Source organism: Leptonychotes weddellii, chromosome 3 (genome assembly GCF_054177405.1).
Source record: "Leptonychotes weddellii isolate Sample4059 chromosome 3, ASM5417740v2, whole genome shotgun sequence".
Taxonomy (NCBI): domain Eukaryota; kingdom Metazoa; phylum Chordata; class Mammalia; order Carnivora; family Phocidae; genus Leptonychotes; species Leptonychotes weddellii.
Window position 1 is genome coordinate 73,838,021 of NC_138371.1, and position 22,625 is coordinate 73,860,645.

Sequence of the window (22,625 nt, forward strand, 5' to 3'; positions counted from 1 at the left end):
GAGATAGGATTAGTTCCTTGCAAGATATTTTCCCGTGAGGGAGGAGAGAGAGAAACTTGCATTTGAATTTCTCAATTTGTCTAAGTTGACCTACTCTTAACACAGAATGTCAAGGGATTCAGCCTGCACGTGCTCACAGGAAGAAGAAATGGCTATACAACCATGGAAACACTAAGTTTCTTGGAATAAAAGTTCTCTGTTAATTTAAGGTCTTGCTAACTGGGTCCAAGTCTGCAATTCTGTGTTGAAATAAGAGGCACCTAAAGTCAATTGCTTCCTCAGATGAGGCAAATGACTTTGTGCAGGAAGCCAAACAGGCCTGTTATTACGAACACAATGCACATCGCACCTGTCCGAGGCCTAGCCGCCTTCCAGGGCAGATGCAGGGGTGAGCTCTGAGCTCACATTTACAGACATGTTGTTCAGGCCCCCTGCCCAAGGATCTCGGCACCAACCCCCCCCCAGCCCAAGCCCTTGCTCTGCATGTTCTCTCTCTCTCCTGCTTCAGGGATTTTATTCCTGACTGAACTGCACCCATAGTAAACCTTTTCCATAAAAAAGCCACCACACCAAAGGGAAATGAGGAGACATGGGTCCCTTGTCAAAGGGCCAGGCATTTCCTCGGGGCCTAAATACCAAATACTACAGAGTCCTGAGTTTGGCACCTTTCTCATTTTTGTTTGTTCTTAGGTGAATTCAGCAATTCAGGAGGGGTGGTTAAAAACCTTTAAGGGGTGCCTAGGTGGCTCAGTCGTTAAGCGTCTGCCTTCGGCTCAGGTCATGGTCCCAGGGTCCTGGGATCGAGCCCCGCATCGGGCTCCCTGCTCAGGGGGGAGTCTGCTTCTCCCTCTCCCACTCCCCCTGCTTGTGTTCCCTCTCTCGCTGTATCTCTCTCTGTCAAATGAGTAAATAAAATCTTTAAAAAAAAAAAAAAAACCTTTAAAACAGTTTGCAAGTTGCATGTTTAAGCTTAGGCAGCTAGCATTTGGCTTCCCGCAGCAATGAATTTTCCTCCACGATATCATCATTTCCTCACTCCACCTGACTCACTTCCCTGAAACCTTCCCTGTCACAGGCCACTCTCCTCTGTGTAAAAGCTCAGGGCTCAGCTTCCTGTCACAGGGGACAGCGAGGGTGAGCCCAGAGAGGTGAAAACCCAAGGCCCATTAACACAGCAGGAGAGGTCCAGCCCCAGAGCCCAAAGGGTCCTGTTAAAGCAAAAGATGGTTGCCCAAGGGCCCCAAGACACCCTCAACATCTTCCAACGTCAACCCCTGGAGTGGGCTTAAGGCTCCAACCCCTACACGGTAGGTTTCACCCCCCATCCCACCCAAATACTCAAGAAGCCAGAAGAGCCCTTGAGCTAAGCTAAGGAGAGTTCAAGTAAGGTCAGCCAAGGCCAAGCGAGCCTGTTGCTGAAAAACATTATAGCTTGGGGAGGATTCCAACAGCAGGTTAAGTGAAAACATCCAAGCCTAAAATGACACATGCTGTGGGGATCCGATTTGGGGTTTCACGTGTGGATGTGTGCGATGTGTGTGAGTGGTGAGTGAGAGCAGGAGAGAGAAAGGGAGCCAGTGTGTCAGTGGGTCTGTCCCTGTGGGCGAGTGTGTGGGTGAGAGGGGGCAGGGACGGTGGTTCATGGGTGGAAGGTACTGAAATGTCACTCATCTCTGGCTAGTGGGAATTTTAAAGTTCAATATTTGTCTGAATTTTTAGAATCATCTGTGACTGTGGGTGTCACTTCTCCGGTAAAACAGACATAGATGAGGCAGCTTCATGGCTTCATTTCGGTTTCCCCTGGAGCCACCTTCTCCACCATGTTGGAAAGGCCAGAGATCCTTTGAGCCACAGTCATCTTACTTCTGTCCTGAGTGGACGGTCCCCTCCGTCTCTCCACCGGCTTTGAGGGGCAGCTAACATCAGCCCAGGAAACAGAGTGCACAATCAGGTCCGGCCCTAAGCAACAATGTACCTACAGCCTGGAGTCACCAGATTCTTGGGACGCATGGTCCCACATAAATTCACATGACACATGAATGGAATCAAAATGTATGACTATATTGGGCCACCTGGGTGGCTCAGTAGGTTAAGTGGCTGACTCTTGATTTTGGCTCAGGTCATGATCTCAGGGTCCTGAAATGGAGCTCCGTGCTCAGCATGGAGTCTGCTTGAGGATTCTCTCTCCCTCTGCCCCTACCCCCACTTGTGTGCATGTGTTCTCACTCTCTCTCAAATAAATAAATAAATAAATCTTAAAAAAAAAAAATGTATGACTGTATCTAAACAACAGTCTGTCATTTTATCATGTAAAATAACCGGACATGTTTTCACCAAATTGAGAGGTTCTGTAGGGACAGTCTGTCTTCAAACACAGGCTGTGTGGCACTTTGCAGGACTCTCAAGAGCCCTCAGAGCAGCGGAAATGGAAGTCAACCAGAGCAGACAAACCTCATGAATTCAGATGTAGGATGGAGAAACCAGGATTTCAAATGATGAGCCCTTTTGATCTGTCACTCTGGTGTCCCAAAACCTGCGGGTCTCAAGGCCCTACCTGGTCTACAACCACTCTTGCCTTGACCTTTCTGTGCCTACCTCTTGTTTCCTTCCTGCATCGCTAACTTTCCTGCTATTCTCCAACATGCCAACCCCTGGCTCACCTCAGGGCCTTGACATAGGCTATTGCCGCTGCTTGGAAGGCCCTTCCCCCAGACATCCCCATGGCTTCTCTTTCACCTGCTTCAAGTCCCTGCTCAAACATCACCTCCTTGTGGGACCTCTGCACTTTCTATAACCATGTAATAGAGGTCATGATTTCCTTCCTTATTGTTCACTGTCTGTCCCCTCACCCCCAGCTAAAGGCAAGCTTCCACAAGGGCCAGGGTCTTGTCTTTGTCATTTATTGATACAACCCAAGCACCTAGAAGAACGTCAGCCCTTAGCAGGTGTTCTTGAATATTGAATGGAAATAAGTCACAATGTGCAAAGTCGGTAAAGTTTCAGGCATTGATCTGCAAGTCAGTTTAATTCTCACTCAGGGCCTCTGGTTACAGCACTAAGCATGGATGGATGGATGGATGGATGGACGGACGGACGGACAGATGGACTGACAACTAATCATGGTATCAAGAGCTGGGGAATAAATTCTACAATTCTCACTTTTCCATGGGATATTTTGTCTAAATGATGTGTCTAAATATTTGTATTTGTCTTAATGTCTAACTATGTGGTATTTGCCTAAATATTTTGTTTAAAATGGTATGTGAGAAAGGTGGGCACAGAACAAGTTTCAGAACACACAAATTCCACAAATCACAAACTAATCGGGTCTTTGGGACTAAAACGAGTTGAGAAACATGCTGACGTACCACTGTCTCCTCCAGCCCTTTGAGGTCCTCTCTGGCTTGTTCCCTTTTATCATTGAGCAATCTAAAAAACAAAAAGGGATCATGAACCACCAAAGGGGCATCAGAGATTTCCAGATACCATTTGCACCTATGGATGAATCAATAAAACTAACTGTCTCACAGAAATAGGCTCTATTTTTACATTGGCCCAACCTAACCAGAATATTTAGGAATCGGAATCACAGAGGTAGACTTCCCTAAGACTCCGTGGGGAGGAGAGAAACAGAGGAAATATTTCAGGTGCACTCACAAGAGCTTTTCCAGTTTCATTTCCCTCTCCTGGTCCTCTACCTTCAGCTTGTTATAATCAGAACTGAGCTTCTCCTGTTCCAGTTGCAGCTTCTGATTCAAACTGAAATTGAGGGGAAAAAGCAATACATTGCACATGAGTCTGAAATTCCGAGGCACCCAGCTAAAGACATGGTTCTGTTCCAACCCCATTAGTTCTGTGCAATAAACATGGCAATTCTGGAGGATTTTGAGGGATCAGAGAACAACCTCACAGCTTCCTCCCTGCCCAAGTGAAAACTAATTTCTGGGAACATCTCAGAGGCATGAAACATAAGGCTTTGAGACTATATTTATAGTTGGCTTGTGCAAGAGCTTTGGGGGGAAAATAATGAGCTAGGAAAAGGGCTGATATTTTAAAACAGAGAGCACGGTCAGAAGAATTCTGCTTTGCCTGCCCTACAGACGGCACGCACCCACTCAGGAAATCTTATTTGGCCATTTCACCCATCCCTTCCTCTCTGGTCTGATGATCTGAAAACATCCCCTAAGTCCAAATTCCTGGCTGACACAGGGACAATGCCACTGTGTGAAGTCTACAAGGAGTGGGTACAGAGAGAGGAAATACAAAGAAAGCCCAGGGTCTGAGGCAAAAAAAGAAATTTGCCATCTGGTTGGGGGCACTTGGTCAACATTTGCATGCAGTATTTATAAAACATTTTGTATGGCCCTACCTGTGCATCCGTAAAGGAACAGATTCTACACTCTCTGAAGGAAAGCCCAGAGTCTGTTTGAAAGCGCAGGCCAAGGAAACTTCTCCATCTACTAACTCATTCACCAACCCTCCCTCCTTCCCTCCCCGCTGTCCCCCTCCAGTTGAACATGTCGAGGGTGATTAATCAGAATAAAGAACGCAGGACACGCTTGAAGGGGAAAGAACAACATGAATAACTGCATGGGGGTGGCCCAAAAGGAGGGGGGCAAAGACGATGTTAAGGACTTGCCTTTGGTAGGCAGTGAGCACGGAGCCCAGATCACAGCACTTACACTTTGCTTCGTTACCGTTCTCCTCTTTCAAAATGCAAATGTGCTGTGTGAGCAGCTTGCCCACAGTGAAGAGAGATTTGGATCAGTAGCCTGGAGAATTAAACTCTTAACTCCAGGTTGATTCCTACGTAGCCGTGTGACCCTAAGAAACTCATTTAACCTTGCCTTGCTTCCCCATACAGAAATCTGGCTCTTCATCTACAGAAAGTGGGAGCGGAGGGAGGCTTTAGTCTAGATCTTGGGGATGAGGGTGGGGGTGTTAGTGGATGGAACTGTGTTTCAACATAACTGGTTTTCTTCATTTTCCCTCATCTTTTATTTGGGGGCAATTAAAAACATTATTCTGCAAAGAGGTTCAAAGATTGCCAAGGCACTCACTGTGCAAAAATGTAAGAACCCTCAAGGAGAGGATCCAGAAGGCACTCCCCAGCTTGCTGCCTTGTTTTGACAATGAGGCGGGAAGGTCAGAGAGAAGGAGGGGAGAGGTCATTATGGAGCAGGGGTTCTTCAGTGGCTGTGACGGGACGGGAGAATGGCCCTGCGGGGGGTGATACCAGAGGCAAGCTGCAAGGGAGCCATCCTGGCAAAGCCACAGGTCCACGAGCAGACACGGGGCCCTGAGAAGTGTGTGCAGGTGACCAGGTGGCTCAGGGTTGTGCGGGGAGCATTTAGGTGTTGGGGTGAGAACGCAGCAGGAGCTGACTGTCTTCTCTGGAGTATTTATTAGCCTATCAGAATCCCTGAGTCAGGCCCAATGTAGGGTTTGGGTTGTTTTTTGTTTTTGTTTTTTTTTTGGTATATATTTTCCTACAGACTGTCTCCACCTACCAGGGCATGTGTCACCAACATGACCCCGGCTCCCGGGGGACGAGGAAGGGCGGCTGCACCCGCCTGCCGCCTGCCCCACCAAAGCTCCCAGAGGCTCAGCTCCAGATGGGAGAAGAGACGTCGGAAGCTGCACGTCTAGCCTGCTGCGCACAGGGCAGAGCACAGAGCTCGCAGGGCGAGGACAGCAGCCCTCAGCTCAAAGCCACGTCCTTCCAGGCTGCCCCGAGAGCCATGCCCACCCCCCTGTCCCAAGAGCCCCTGGGCCAACTCACTCCCGAATCTCATCGATGATTTTCTGCTTCTCCTCGATTTCATCCCGAAGTCTGGACAGCTGCTTCTGGTGAGCTTCCCGGTGGCTCTCCATCTGCTGCTCCAGGGCCTTCTGCAAGCCAGGCCAAGAGAAATGTGTCACCGGCTCGTTGGCTCACAGCCCATACCATGACAAGCCCTGGATTGCTTCTACCTCCTACCCTACATCCCTTGGCTGTCAAGTCCCAAAACTGGGGCCCCCAGAACCCACCTTGCTTTCTTTACTGGCACAACAAAACCCAAAGATCTGTGATAAAACCCAGCGGGCCCTAGGAGCTAGATCAGCCCATTAATTATATAAAAAGCTCTCCTGTGACCTTCTACAGCTCACCTGAGCCACATGGCTTCTCTCACCAGGTCAATCAGAGGGCAGACCTCTTACTACACCCAGGTGCCCGTAGACAAGCCACGTAACCCGTGTGAGCCACACTTCCTCACCTGTAAAATTTAGGGAATTGTCCCTGCCCTGAGCACTGCACAGATTTATGGTGATATTCAGAGACCTTTCCACCGAAGCAATGTGAAACCAGGAGGAGGGCCCATCAAGGTGAGGCTGGAGCAGGCTCATGCCATGGGCACTCTTCTACCTATGGGCTTACACCCAGAGGGACTTGTGGGTTTGCCTAAAATGAATCAAAATTCTTACATCCTCTCATATCTCATTTTATTCACCTAAAAATCTTATTTCCCAATCATTTTTCCTACATTGTCCTTCACTACTTTACATGTGACCAAAAATAAACCTCTCTATGTGTACAATGGAAATCCAAATCTGGAGTGCTTCTTTAAAAAGGTCGAGGGGAGAGATGTTCTTTCATTCACAGGAAGGGCAAATGCTTCCTCAGAAGTTCAGCTCGGCGGTGTGGCCCATGCGGCGACTGGGAGGGGCTGCTCCTTCCCCTCCCCCAGGAACAGGGAGGAAGCCCGGACTCATGCAGCATGCCTACTAGCTACAGACCTCTCAGGGCTTCTGGACACCTCCGTCCTCCTCTCAGTCCTGGGCCAGGCCGCACTGTGAGAACCGCTCTGCCTGCCGGGCACTGGTCCCTCCCCCGTCCCTCCTACACTGCCCCACACGTCTCCGAAGGAGACAGATTTTCCTAGAATAAGAAAACGCAGTCCAAACGCACGCCGGGCTCCGGGGAAGGGGCGGCGTACACACCTTCATCTCCTCCGCGTCCTGCAGTCGCGTCAGATGCTCCTTCTCCTTATCCTGGAAGCTGACTTCGTGCATTTTTTCTGTTTTGAATTTTAAATGTGATTGAAGATTTAACGGGCGGGACTCACATCCAAAAGTAAACATATTTTTAAAAAAGATAAAAGACCAAAAAAAAGGAAGAAAGGCCACGGAGTGAAACATGAGCTTACATGACCAATTACAACCATGCTATCCAAGATGGGGCCTCCCGGGGGAGACTTCTGACCCACGGAGGCTGCCCACTCCAGCGGGAGGGGCGGCGGGAGGGGGAGTGGTGCTGACCTGGGAGTGGGCCACTCGAGGTCAGAACTGCCCCAGCTGTGTCCGACCTCGCCCCTGGCCTCGGTGAGCAGCGCCTGAGGCGGTTTACAGTAACCTGCCTTGCAGATTAGAAAGCACTCTGTGAATGTCAGTGGCATTCGGATGCATGCCACTGTTGGAGTTCCAGAAAGAGCTAATTTACCTCCCATGGGTACGCTGTTTATTCTCTAAGAATCTAGAGCAGGAAAACAAAATCTAAGGACAAGAACAAAGAAAACAGAAATATAAAATAACACTGTCCAGATTAAACAGGAAGGCCCCCATAGTTGGTGCGTGGCACACCTCCAGGGAGAGCCTGTCCCAGCCTATTCTTGACGAGGGGTACTCACTGGGCACACGGAGCAAGCAGCAGGCTGGGGCGGGGGGAGGCGGTAGCAAAATGGTCACTCAAGTCATTACGCTTTCTAGCTAGTCTGTTCTACTTTATTTCAGATCTTCTCACCTCTATTTTGTTTCTACTTCGTGGCACCACTGCAGAAGCCATTTACAAGAGAGAAAAGTTCCTTTCCATGTCAAGTCTTAAGGGGAGCATGCTATCTCTAACATTCATCCATTATCACATAAAGAAAACATGACAAGGTCATAGCGGGGGTAAGGATGTTCTCGATCCTTCTCAATTTGCCTTGGCATTTGAAACAAATGTATTTACTGAGCAAGTAACTATATTAACAATAAAAGAAATAAAAAAGGGTGACATCATCACCAATCCTACTCCCTATCAAAACCATTTTCATTTCAAATATTAATCTGTAGGCCTTGGAACACAAGTATCCATTGATTCCTAAATGTTATAACCACAGTAAAGATAAGGTTACATATTATGACCTTTAATCTAAGGACGCCTTGTAAGCATGGCCCCACAGCCTGCACGTACTTCATCTCCAAAACAAAGCACATGTTCTGTTAACATCCCAGACAAGCGTCTGGCAGGTCCAATGGACAGGTCATGGGGACAGACTGGAGGCAGGAGGTGGAAGAGAGAAGATTCTGACTCAGGCAATAGGGTAGACTGAAGGAAAGTGGGAAGAGGAGTAGATTTTGGGTGGGGGCAATCTTCTAGATATTTCTTTTTTCTTTTTTTAACCCCCCCCCCAATTATTCCATTATTTTCAGCAGATCTAGAAAGCGTATAATTGAGCAAAACTAAACATCATGAGTTCGGCCAACTAGAGAGTGTGATGTAGGCCAAGAGCTCAATACCTGCAAAGTAGTCAACTATTTACCTTGGGCTCGGAGTTTGGCCAGCTCTTCACTGAGCGAGTCTTGGGACTCTTCCAGCTGCCTCCTCTTCTGTTCCATGTTCTGCATGTAGTCTGTCAGGGATTTGATTTTGGCTTCATGCTTTAAATAAACAAATAGATGAGAAGGAGGCGTGAGTGACCAGCAATGGCCTTCCTGGCTTGCCTGGGGCTGTCCGATGGGAAAATGCAATAGGGGAGTTCTTGAGTCCCTTTTTCAAGTACCAGCTCCCAAATGATGCATATTCTGCCCTTGGCTTGGGATCTGTGACCACAGATTAACATGGCCCTCTGTTTCCTCTCTGTGTTCCTCTGCTTCATTCCCCACCGACCCCTCTTATCGCCATGCCCCTCCTCACCATCCACTTAAGCGAGATGCCAAAGCCCAAGCTGGTTTTTCTCCTCGTAGAAAACAGTGTGCTGGAAAGAAAAGAACTGGGAAAATGTCTAGGGCAGAGGCTTCATTCTTGGAACCGGCACCTCTGGATTCTGTCTCCAGAATCAAATATTGTGTCTTTTCTTTTCCTGTCTCTCAAACATACCAATTCCCATGTCTCAGAGACCTTGCATTTTACATCTTCCTCTCCCTAGGAAGCGCTCCACCCTACCCACCCAGAGTCCTTAACACTCGGGTCCCAACGTTTTCTTACAGCACCCAATTCGACATGATTTATCTATTTCTTTTTACTTGTCAGCTCCATGAGCGTATGGAGTCAATGCTTAATAAATATCAGTGGAACCGAGTGCCTGGGTGGCTCAGTCGTTAAGCGTCTGCCTTCGGCTCAGGTCATGATCCCAGGGTCCTGGGATCGAGTCCCCACATCGGGCTCCCTGCCCCGCGGGAAGTCTGCTTCTCCCTCTCCCACTCCCCCTACTTGTGTTCCTGCTCTCGCTGTCTCTCTCTGTCAAATAAATAAATAAAATCTTTAAAAAAAAAAAAAATATTAGTGGAACCAATGAATGAATGGAAGCTCATTGACTGAATAAAGACAGTGGGCCCTTTCCAGCAGATGGAAATACGTAGAAACTCACCCCGCTCAAGATGTACCATGTTCACATTAAGGCAGGAAAACCCTGGAGACTGAGCTCTAAACTCATGAAATAATCTCTGGGAAATGGGACTCAGTTAGAGCAGTCATGTTATAAGCACAGCTTTTGATGAAAAGGCTGAGTGTAAACAAAGAAAATAATAGCATTTTAGCTCGAAATATTTTGTCAGATTCCTTAGATCACGTCAGAAAATAAAGAGCCAAGGTTTCTCTTACTTTTGAATCCCAGGAAATAATGATTAAATATTTGGTTCTGTGTAACTTGTAACAGAGTACAAAGTAGCACCCAACAGAAAGCTATAATTCGTTGCTAATGGAGAAAGCACTAACACAGCTATCCTTTAACATTCTAATATGCTAATATTCTTGACTCTGATCGCATATGCCCAAAGTCAATGTCACTCTCAGACTTGGGCAGCTGGAGCCTCAGTCCTGGGCCCCACACTGTGAACACCCCACTGCGGCCATCCTCTGGCTTCACTCACTCCACTGAGCAAAGAATGCATATGCCAAGGGGGCATGCCACATGGAACCCATGTCCCCTTCCAGACCACACTCTGAGGACTGGAAACCCAGAAGCTCCCTACTCCAGTGGCCCTAAAGGCCACTCCCAGGGCTGGCACGGCAGCTCCTGTCATCAATTCACACAGATGAGAGCTGACAGTTACACCGTGCTATCAGTTCCCACAAAGGACAGAAGGGCCAGTGCGTCCAGATGGAAAGGGAAGACAGTGGGCTGCAGACTGAGGGACCTCTATTTGTACTCTTGCCTTGGTCTCCAAATGTTAGGGGCAGGACTAGCCAAAAGAACATGCTGTCAGTACAAGAGGTGACCTGGATATCAGACTTGAGGTGTAGGCACTCTGCCCTAGTGTTTATCATTTTCTCCAATTTTTTAAATTATAAAAATGTCAAATAGTAAAGCAAATCCAGAAAGAAGTGGTATAGATTTCACCCATAAACCACTCTTTTTTTTTTTTCTTAAGATTTTATTTATTTGTTTTGGGGGTGGTGGGGAGCAGAGGGAGAGGGACAAGCAAACTCTGTGCTGAGCACGGAGCTGATGGACCTGAATCCCATATCCCTGAGATTGTGACCTGAGCTAAAATCAGGAGTCTGACCCTTAACCGACAAGCCACCCAGGCACCCCCACCCATAAACCATACTTAATTTATCAACTATTCTCTGGTCTTATCTGTATGAATGCATACTATATAAAGTTATAAGGCACAGCATAAATATAACTGAGCATTTTCATTTTCATTTACCTTTACATAATCATACTTTCCAAATGGCTATGTTTTATAAATTTTTTCTAAGAGCTGCATAGCAATCTTCCATGTAACTTAATGTCATTAGCCTATCAATAGATATTTGGGTAATTTATTTTATTATAACGTAAGTAATATTGCACTCAACATCTTCCATATAGGCTTTGCACATTTTAATCAGGAAATAAACATATAAAATAAAATTTTTGCATTTTCATTACCAATGAAAAATACCATAAATGAAATTACTGGACCAAGGTACTTACATTTTTGTGGTTTTTGATTCCCAAGGTGCTTTCCAAAACGACTGACCAAATTATACTTTTCTCAGCAATGTATATAAATTTCACTATCCCACACCAACAATGAATAATCTTGCCAATGCGTTTTTGCTTATTACGTTGGTTATAAAATGGAAACTTGATGTGTTAATTTGCATCTGTTAGATTACTATGGTGGGAGACGAGGTGGCTGGAGCTGGTTGCATGATGACATGTTACCATGTTTACAAGCATACCAGAATGACGTACACTTTTGTCTCTCAGTATTATTTGATACACCACTCCCTGCTGGTATCAGTTTCCTGCAAATGATTTCAGCTGTTTTAATGCCTGGTCTAAGGCTGTGAAGCAGCCCTCATGGCAACCCTCCCAGAAGCCTCAAGCCCCAAACACCAAGCTCAGATATCAGTGGCAGACCAGAAACGAGGCTGCTCTTTTCCGAAACCACCCCACTAAAATGAAAACGCCATTTCAACGGGCAGAAGAGCAGCCGGACCTCACTGAGCAGACGAAATGTGCCCTGGGCTCGCAAATCCTTTCAAGGCTTTGTGTTCACCCATGCTTTGGTTTGAGTCCCAGATCTGCCTTTCACTGGTTGTAGGAGTCTGAACCGTGTATTTAATCTCTCGGAGTCTCACTTTCCTCCTCTGCAAAACAGGAATAATAATAAAACCTGCCCACCAGGATTTTTTTAAAGATCAAGTGAGATAATGCACATGAAGTGCTCAGTGCAGTGTGTGGAGCATTGTAGACGCTCAATAAAACGTTACCTGCTACTAGTGGGGCCCCTGGGTGGCTCAGTCAGTTAAGCATTTGCCTTCAGCTCAGGTCACGATCTTGGGGTCCTGGGACTGAGCCCCACATCGGGCTCCCTGCTCAGCGGGGAGTCTGCTCTCCCTCTGCCTCTGCCCCTCCCCCACTGTGCGTGTGCGTGCACACACACGCTCCCTTTCTCTCAAATAAATAAAATCTTTTTAAAAAATGATACCTGCACTATTATTAATAATAGTAGTAGCAGCAAATAGTTTGTTTTCACACATTAAATTGGACCTGTGGTAGAGATTAAAAGATGAAGGAATGTTGCCTTAGCTCAAGGAGTTTTAGATTCCACCCAATCTCATCCATTCTTCATAATCTCTACCTACCTACTTATGTATCCGTATACAGATAGAAACATGTAGAAACATCCCTTAAAAAGGGACTGAAGGTAATTCGTGTAATTCACACAACAAAATCTATCTAGCCTTCAGCATAAGCCTGGGCTCTCATTGTCTGCGGAGCCCACGGACAAGCCTCACGTAAAGTGATATCCATCAGCTATCGCTGTCAGGCGCCCTCAGACCCAGGAAGAACACAGAGGAAGCAGATTTCAGGAGGTCAGGGGAGTGAAATGAGGGGAAAAGGGTGACCTACCTGGGAGATGAGCAGCTGACACGCTGCCAGTTCCCGCTCGCTGGCACTCATCTTCCTGTTGGAGTCCATCTGGGCATTCTCGAGCTGCTTGCTGCGGTTCACCAGGGATTTGACCTCCGACTTCATCTTGCTGATGTACAGGCGGGCCATGGTGAATTCCTCCTCAATGACTCCGTTCACGTCTGCCAACTGAGCACAGGAGGGAATGAACTCAACTATTGCTTACAATTCCCAGAGAGTCATGGGGCCCCGAAAATCTGTCCACGGAGCCTCAAGATGTCTTTGGATTTCTGTTCAGGAATCCCTAATTATAGGACCACAGGCTGAAAATGATAGCTAAATATTACTACATATTCACTATATAAGTATAGCCCACGTTTTCTGAAACTTTGGGTAAGATGGAATTAAAAAACCTCTACTAAATATAATCCTCAATCAGCCAGGTCTTTCATTACAATTAATTTTTAGGATGAAAGCCATGATATGAGAGGGGAAAGACACTGAAGATTAAAAAAGAGATAACTCTGAAAAGGTATTCCTTTCCACATCCAATACCTTACATTTCTAGAATAGTTGCAAGGCCTAGTGTTTCTAAAGGTGACTCTGCGTCCCTATAAGAACTCCAATCAAAATTTCAATTATGTTCTCTATAGTCTGTTATTCAGAGAGAGTAGTCCAATGTCTTGAATATGCTTCTATAAGGAAAGGTTGAAATTAAAAGGATTTTCTATATAGTCTTCAGTTAAGAAAACAAACAAAAATCTAATGAATTAAGAATGTGCCGTTACTGGGCGCCTGGGTGGCTCAGTCGTTAGGTGTCTGCCTTCGGCTCAGGTCATGATCCCAGGGTCCTGGGATCGAGGCCCACATCAGGCTCCCTGCTCACCAGGAAGCCTGCTTCTCCCTCTCCCACTCCCCCTGCTTGTGCTCTCTCTCTCACTGTGTCTCTCTCTGTCAAATAAATAAAAATCTTTAAAAAAAAAAAAAGAATGTGCCGTTACCAAATGCCCTTTTAGGTAAACATTTTCCTACATGACTTCGTTTATTACCAATCAATATTTCCCTGTCTCTATGTGCCTGCCCCTTCCAAGGAGACAAGAATCTAGCTTATATTATTTAAAATCATCTGAGCGGGGCACCTGAGTGGCTCAGTTGGTTAAGCATCTGACTCTTGGGTTTCAGCTCAGGTGATGATCTCAGGGTCATAGGATGGAGCCCCGCATCGGGCTCTGTGCTCAGCGCAGAATCTCCTTGAGACGCCTTCTCCCTCTTGCTCTGCCCCTCCCCGCTGCTCTCTCTCAAATAAATAAATAAAATTACCTGAGAGTTTAACAGTCTAAATCCACCTTTAGAAAGAAAGATTCTGAAAGCCAGAATTTCTGCATGATCTCATATTGGCATCTGAGTTTCAGAGCTCAAACGGAAACAAAAACTGAAGCAAGATACTTGGGATAGAAACGCATTTGCTCTCAAGATGCAAACATGCTCTTGAAGGTCGATTAATCAGAGGAGCAAAGTAACTGTGTGCATATTTTGTTTAACCACCAGAGGGCAGCCTAGCACCTCAGGAGAACACAAGAGCGCCGTCCAATACCCAGCCCACAAATAGAAGCTTCAATCCGGTCTAAGACCATGATTCCAAATATGGTTTTAATGTTCCACAGTACGTTATAACTGCCCACTTTTGTCATCATTGCTGTCATTAACTCATCATATGATTTTTTTTTTCTGTAAACATTTAAGAGCTAGGAATATGGAATCGTGTATCAACCCTGAAAATTGGTAGCAGATAGGAAGTATACCAGACCACACTGAGTGCCTGTAACTTGGTGTCAACCTTCCCCTAGGATTCCACAACAGTATTCGTGTTAAATGACAACAGTGTCAAATCAACACAAAGCAGAACCTATGTTAACAGCAAGAAAACCTACAGTTTTATTTTAATGGAGGTTCTTGCTGAGCCACTTCTAATTCTGCCTGCCAATAATGAGTTCCCTACCAACACCATTCTTCATCGCATTCCTTCTTACAACCCAATAGCATGAAGAGAACGGGTGAGAAACGCCCCCAATCTTTCAGTGCAGTTTTGTCCTCTGCCTTTGTGATTGGCCCAACGTGGAACAGAGACAAGAAGCTTGTTCTTTAGCCTCCCCTGGTATGTCCTATATATTTGTCTAGCTTCTATAGACAGGTAAGTGAACATTCATCTCTTTCATGTGGAGTTCACAACCTCCCCCCGCTCCTGGTGGGAAACCACCACTGGACCAACAAGTAGGGCATTTGGGGAAGAGAACAAACACCTCCTCCTCTCCAGCTCTGTCTTTAGACAAGGACACTTTGTACGCCATGCCCAGATCCCGTGTGCACTGGGGAAGAGTAGAATAGTACACACAATAATGGGCTTCCTCCAAAATGAAAGCTGGATGTTTTTTCCCCCCCAAACCAGAACCATAACTTCTGGAGCCTACTTGTGTCCTAGGAAATCTAAGAGGAGATTTTGAATCTGATGGGCAACAACAACAAAAAAAGTTACTCCAAATGGTTTTACCCTAAAGGTTTTTTTTGTTTTGTTTTTGTTTTGTTTTGTCTTAACCACTTAAGAGTTCATATATTCAATCATTCAAGTAAATTCAAAGTTTTTAGTAATCCCAGTACACTGTTATTTCAAAAGGGAGAATCAAGTTTGTACCTAACATGTTATTTCTAACTCTCCCCTGGGTCTGACAACGACTCCAGCAGTATACACTAAAGCTGTGTGATCCAGTAGAGCTGACTAATCCAGGAGAAGAGGCTGCTTTTACATGGGCATGCAGGTGCTGCCTGCCCCTCCTACCCTGTCTACCAAGGAGTCACCCCCATCCCTACCCACCCCAGGGCTCAGGAGTATGGAGTTATTGTGTAAGGTGCCATTTCTAGGCCAAGTAAAAGGTAAGTGAGGTGACTGTTCACATTCCAACACCTAAAAGTCAGAATGGGACTAGAAGTCTTTTTTTTTCTTTTTTAATGTTCAGAAATGTCCATTTTCTTTGTCAGTACGGTACAGAGCTAAGTCATGATTTGGTTGTTTCCAAGAGCTTGATAGGCAGGAGGGGACTGGAGAAGCAAGCCTGCCTGGCAGCAAGAGCCTGGCCCCAACAGACCCAAGGCTGTCTGGAAGAGGCTGATAGGAATGGAGCTGTTGATGGTGAGGGTTGATTTCAGGCCCAGAATCTGGAGCAGTTTATCTGCATCTCTGGCCCAGCCACAGAAAGGTCCCTGTGAAAGGCTGCTGGGGCCCAGGGCCCCTCCTCTACCTGAAATTCTTCACCTCCACCTCACCCAGACCCAGAGTCGAAAGAAAATCTGGCAGCTAATCCAATCCATTTCATTAGAGTAAATGAAAATCAGTAGAGTAACCTCAACTTTCTATTCTAGACTTCTGGAAAACTTTGTTTTAAAGAAAGCCTGGTTGGGGCGCCTGGGTGGCTCAGTCAGTTAAGCGTCTGCCTTCGGCTCAGGTCATGATCCCACGGTCCTGGGATCGAGCCCCGCGTTGGGCTCCCTGCTCCGCGGGAAGCCTGCTTCTCCCTCTACCCTTCCCTCCTGCTCGTGCTTTCTCTTTCTCTCTCTCTCAAATAAATAAATAAAATCTTAAAAAAAATAAAAAGAAAGAAAGCCTGGTGACATAGGCAAAAGACAAAAAGAGGAAGCTCACTAATAAATCCAGAGAAAGTGAACTCTAGGCTCATCTCATCACTGGGCGGTCTCATCTTGTTTTGTAGACTAAACAAAGTACTGCCTGGGCTCTGAAAATGTTTTAAGACATGACAGAGCTGGAGAAATATGGGTTCTTTTGTTTCCCTGCTGTCTGGGCATGTTATATTCTGGAAATGAGAGTATTTTTTCCCCTCATCCCAGGAGGCACCGTGTGGGAACTGAATAGGGTTTTAGGAAGAAAAACAAGATCACTGACAAAGGTCTCCCTGATCTGATCATTTTCTTCAATAAAAGAATTCTATCAAGGGCGCCTGGGTGGCTCAGCTGGTTAAGCGACTGCCTTCGGCTCAGGTCATGATCCTGGAGTCCCGGGATCAAGTCCCGCATCGGGCTCCCTGCTCGGCAGGGAGTCTGCTTCTCCTTCTGACCCTCCCCCCTCTCATGTACTCTCTCTCATTCTCGCTCTCTCAAATAAATAAATAAATCTTTAAAAAAAAAAAAAAGAATTCTATCAATTGAGTACTCATAACCAATACTCTATAGCCACAATGTAGATCTAAGAAATATATGTATAACTCATGCAATTTCTGAGCTGACAACCTGCAAGATAATGTGGGCTCATCTTGTCATTGCACAAATCAGGAAAATGAAGCCTGCGAAGTATAGTGAATTGCCCAAAGTCACACAGCTCCTACCCTTTAGCTCTCGTTCCCCTAATGATTAAATCATAACTGTAAAGAAAAAAAACTCAGAGTGATTAAGAATATGATACTCTATGAGTGAGAATTATCAATGAAAATAACTAGTTATCAATGAAATTAAGGCATCCAATGTCTGGAATCCAAAAATATCTTGAAAACATCCAGCTAAGTACTTAAAAATGATCTCAATCATACTTCAGATTCCCAAAGGTAAAGACTCTTTTTTTAATGCCGAAGCACCCAGACACTCCTTGATTTCATTAGCATTTCTCATCAGCTCTATTTTAGAACATAGCATAAAAATATCTCCCTTTATCGTTATCAGCAGCAGGCACCAACTTCTCATAAATCAGCTCCACCTTCATATTGCATGGGCCACTTAATCACCCAAACCTCAGAAGTGCAACACCAATCCATGCTTCTAAAAATTAAATCCCCAAACATAAAGCCACCAAACTGGAGCTGAATAGGGTTAATCTTATAGTATCTGAGAATTCTGTGCTAAAATTAGATTCATTCGCAAAGATTCATGAAATATTCAGTTACAACAGAGGTTCTATGCAAGAATGATTAGGTTTACAAGAGGTCGTATACTCTAAGCCTAGATCTGTGATATCATCAAAGAAGGGATTTCTATGTTTCCCAAAAGTGTCTATAAACAGAAGGAATTGGGGGGCGTTTTCTACTATTTAACAATCCCAGCTCAAAACCTGAGTGTTCCCACAAAGCAGACTGATGTAGAACTCAGCCTTTTAAAAGGCTAACCTCAAAGAGTTTGATTTCAGGGGCTCTGGAAGCGGCAGCCGAGCAATGTAATACCATTCCTTGGCTTGCCAAAATCCGCCCCATGCATCAGTGGTTACACTGTACCTGGGGCGGTGTTATTGTTACAAAGCTACAGGAATCAAAACGGTGTGGTTTTAGCGTAACAATTAGATCAATAAAATAGACTAGAGACCAGAAACAGTCCCAAACACCGTTGAGGGTGATGGATACGTTCATTATCTTACCGTGGTAATGGTTTTATGAGAGTATAATATATCAAAACTTTTCAGACTATACCCTTATAAAGCTATTTTAAAAAAATCTCCATCTTAGATCTCTCTCTCTCCATGCTGCAGCTAACTGATAATTGTTCTTGGCTGATGACATTCTGTGCGCGCCCTTGTCCCTCTGTTCCTAGCTCACGGACAATTTCATACCCCCCCCTTCTCCCCACCTCCCTTACTTCCTTGCTGTCAGTGGTACCAATGTGCACAACTCCAGGGACTTAATCACGGTTGGCTGAAGCCAATGAGAGCAGTACTATTTTCTTTGCTTTCCCGTTTTCTCTTGCAATTTGGGGTGACCATAGGACCCAATGCTGGCTAATAAGGTATAAGGGGACATCTACTAGGAACTTATGGGATATAGTTCCCTCCTGATGAGAGCTGGCTGCCCCTTCAGCCCATCCTGCCTTGGATGTGGCTGTGTGAAGAGAAGACGGTTGATGCTATAGTGGCTGTCCTGTTATATCATGACACAAACGTCTGCAGATGTCAAAAGGTGACAAGCTAACGAAAGCAGAAAGGAAAGAAAGAAAAGGCCTGAATCCTTGACATTGTTGAGACACTGGATCAAAATTTGCTTCTGAAACTTGAATAAGGTTAGACTGACCCGGGCAAACTTGTTAAAATGCAGATTCTAATTTCAGTAGGTCTGCAGTGGCCAAGAGTCTATAGTTCCAACAAACTCCCAGGTGATACAGATCACAACCTGAATAGCAAATTCCCCACAAAATTCTCATACTGTGAATAATTAAATGTGGATTTATTTTTTAAGCCACTGTTAGAATCCTATTACTTTCAGCTGAAAGCTTTTCTAATTCATACTGATTGGCTAGGGAATTTTCATTCTGTTGAGTTTTCACAGAAAAGGAGAAACACAGTTCTGAGACTGGAAGTGTTGCTTAACCTATCCAATTCCAAACTCCTGTGACATTAGCATATAAGTTTGAGAAATAATCCGATGTGTATAAGGCCTACCAAAATTTGAAGACATTTCCTATATGTGAAAGGTAATTTTTTCTCCTCCGCGGTACCCAGCCAATCATTCACTTAGTCATTCAATCAGCCCTTGGTTTGTCCATTCCAGTATTACCAAGCATGCGGCAGGTGCAAAGTGCTACGCTGAGCACTGGATACTTAGGAGAATAAAACACAGATCCTGCTTGTTTAGGATCACACCATTATAGGAGCAGGTAGAGAGGATAAGAGAGGGGCTGGCTTACAGTCTTCACATCATTGGTGCCGATAATTCCACCTATCTCCCCCAGATCCTTCAACAGCAAATTCAGGATCTCAGTAGCCCTCTTTTTCTGGTGGTTGCTAAGCTCTTGTAGCTGGCTCAGCTCCCTCTGTGTGGTTGTCAGTGTCGTCTGAAAAACACATTTTAACAGCAAATTAAAAGAGCTGCCCATCAATTCATACCCACTGCATTGCAAAGAATAAGAACATAATGTAGGATGGAGTTTTTTTACCATTTCATGCAATTTCAACAAAAGAGTCCTATTAAGTCAAACTAGAGTATAGCACCGCCTTCTTTGATAAAAAGGAGAATCTGACCTGGCCTGATATGTTATGTCTACATATCACATGACAATTTGCAGGTCAGTGAAAGTATTAGAATTAAAAATAGATTATATAAAATATATTAAAAATAGAGTCCAAAAGGAGCCCTCAGGCTGATAAGGTGTGATTGTGTCTTCCTACCCACGAGATGTTCTGTTTCAGGCCTCATTCTCCAGGGTCCAAACACACCTGCAAGCATCCCCACCTCCACATCCAAACAAACCTGCTCCCTGGACCATTTCCAGAAATTCCCATCTGATTTCATAATAGACGGGTCAGGAAGGCCCAGAGAGACATTCTTGAGTTTAGAAAACAACTAAAAAGTTTTCGCATCTTCCCAATGAAGCTGAATTGAACACTCTTCATCTCTTCTCAAAACTGGCCAAGTCTTCATCTTAGTGTAGAGCAGTAGCTCCATTTTACTGCCAAACATCAACAACCCATCTCTTTTCCATCCCTCATGTATGTAGATATTTAGAACTAACTAACTTAACGAATCTCCACATCACCAGAATAGCCATATTTTGGCGTCTTGGTACTAACTCGGCCAACAAAGAAAATAATTTCGCTAAATTACAGAGCTATGGAGCTTAATGCAAATTATGCAAGTCTGCCATACTCGGTTATTATACTAGGGCATTTTTTCAGGATCTGACTAAAAATAGTACTCTAAACCAGTCTAGTAATCCTTGGGCTTGGCAGAAAATAAGAACTGTATTATGGAAAATGCTTCATTGTTTTGAGATACAACTAATATGAAGGACTCATTAAAGAACCCTGCAGAAAACAGTAAGCAGAGAAAATCGAAGTCTCCTCCTTTCCTAGGTGACTTCTGGTTTGTTTTCCTGCTTCTTTTTGGTTTGGTTTTGGCATTGCCACTGCTTATTTCATTCAGTGTTTAAAGGCCACAGAAGCAGTAGTTCCCATCTTGGGAAGCCATTTATAAAAAGCCTTCCTTCGTGCAGTTGCATACACAGAATTAGGAGCATTTCCCGTCAGCTCTACGGTCAGCAGATTAGCGCTTTCCTGCACCATCTGCTTCTCCTTGCCCAGGAGGACTGGATGTTTTCCACCCAGCAGGCTGGGCACAATCCCATGATACCAGGCCATTGGGCCAAAGTGCCAAGGGCAGCCAGTTACAGCCACTCAGCTTCCCACCACCCGTTTTCCAAGCAGAAAGGACAAAATGGAAACATCCCACAGCCAGCCACCTCACCGAATGCTCGCTGGCCCTGCTGCTAGCTCACTGTGCACAACCTGCATCCTTCCCCAGGAGAATCTGAAAATTAGGAAATGGGCAGACTGAAGCACCGGCTTAAAACAGGCCAACAAACCAACCAGGACCGTCAGGCCTCGGCTAGGACAGGAAGTTGTGGGGAAGGAATGGGTTTATCCAGGAGGGTGTAAACAAGAAGGGGAATCCATACCTTCCATGGGTCACTCACACTCACTTGGTACTCTAATATCTGCGATGTACTTACTAGCATTGCAGCATATGCACGGGCCTTCACTAAGTGCTTTGTATCAATGGTCTCTGATGCTCACGTACTGAAAGGAGCCTTTTATTAATGCCATTAGTTACAGATAAGGGAATGAATACTTACAAAGTTTAAATGTCTCAACTAAGGCCTCACAGTTGTAAAGTCACCATGTTAACTAGGCTTTTTGTGGCTCCAAAGTCTGCACTCCCTTGACAATTCACAAGGCATCCCTGCTAACGTTATAAAATCCCCGGATATAAAACAATCCTCAGTTCCGGAATGAGTAGACAAAAGTCACCTACATGGAGTACTTCAATTATTGGAAGATTTCAGAGAATGCCTCTAACACTGAAAAACCACTCTGCCAACTGCGTCCCTACATAGTGTCTGTCAACAGACATCAACATTAAGTACAGGAGTGGCAGCCGAAAGTCCCATCCCCTAGACGCATATGCTCCAACCGTTTTCTGGGCCAGCTCATCAGTCAGCTGCTCATTGGCCCTGGTCTTGTCCTCCACTTCCTGAGACTTCTGGTCATAATTGACAGCCAGCTCTTCTAGGGCCTGGAGAACTTCCTTCACTTCATCCTTGGCTGCCTCATTCTCAATCTGGAGACGTGTCAGCTCTTCCTGGATCTTCTCATAGTCTCTTCTCGTGGAAGCCAAAAGCTGGGGAAATGAGATGGTATGGAACTGGTAAACGTAATGTTGAAGGGTTTCTGGGCTGTGCTCTATCCAAAATAAAGTAATTTTAAAAAGAGACTGGGGTGGGGGGGCGCCTGGGTGGCTCCGTCGGTGAAGTGTCGACTCTTGATTTTGGCTCAGGGTCATGATATTGAGCCCTGTTGGGATCCACGCTGAGCATGGAGCCTGCTTGAGATTCCCTCTCTCCCTTTGCCCTCTCCCGCCCCCACTCACACACTCACTCTCAAAACAAAGTAGATATAGGATGCTCAGGATGACTAGGAATTCTGCTGTATATCTAGATAATAAAAAAAAATAGCATTGAGGCTTCAAAAATCTGTTTCTTTTTCTTTCAGGTTTTTTTATTTTATTTTTTTATTTTTTTAATTTATTTTTTAGTTTAAAGCTGCATAGGCTGAACTCAAAGAATTGATTACACATCAAAAATCCCTACAGTCAGTAGCTGCTGGCTCTTCCAAATGCTGAACAAAGAATGAAGGGAGTCATCTCTGAGGACGATAATACTTGCATGGCTTGTTAACATTATCATTATTCCACATGGTAAACAGGCCAATTTCAGAGTCAACCAAAACAGCATAAAAGGACAACTGTCAGTTTTTCTTAATATTCATCGTGAATGTATAGAAGGATATATCCCAAACATTAACATTAGTTAAAAGTGAATGAGTAGGCTTGTGGATGCTTTCATTATCTTTGTGCCTATTGTATGTTCTGATTTTCCTATATGGAACAGATACTGCCTTGGCAGTATAGAAAAAAAATTCTGCGTTTTAAATGTTACACAAAGTAAGTTTATCATAGGCAGTTGTACCAAGTTAGAGATGCAAAGGAATAGAATGGGAGG

The 22,625-nt window shown here is 45.1% G+C and overlaps 1 protein-coding gene across 2 annotated transcripts in view; it reads right to left on the minus strand.

Annotated features, from left to right (window-relative positions):
* KIF5C (kinesin family member 5C) overlaps positions 1-22,625 on the minus strand; it is a 171,810-nt gene that overhangs the window by 22,880 nt on the left and 126,305 nt on the right. For both annotated transcript variants that reach the window (XM_081814471.1, XM_081814470.1), the window contains exons 14-21: positions 21,539-21,745; positions 19,257-19,403; positions 12,591-12,779; positions 8,562-8,679; positions 6,982-7,058; positions 5,783-5,892; positions 3,658-3,759; positions 3,369-3,429 (exon numbers count right to left, since the gene is read on the minus strand). In XM_081814471.1, the coding sequence (XP_081670597.1) occupies positions 3,369-3,429; positions 3,658-3,759; positions 5,783-5,892; positions 6,982-7,058; positions 8,562-8,679; positions 12,591-12,779; positions 19,257-19,403; positions 21,539-21,745 (1,011 nt within the window). The remainder of the gene's footprint in view (positions 1-3,368; positions 3,430-3,657; positions 3,760-5,782; positions 5,893-6,981; positions 7,059-8,561; positions 8,680-12,590; positions 12,780-19,256; positions 19,404-21,538; positions 21,746-22,625) is intronic.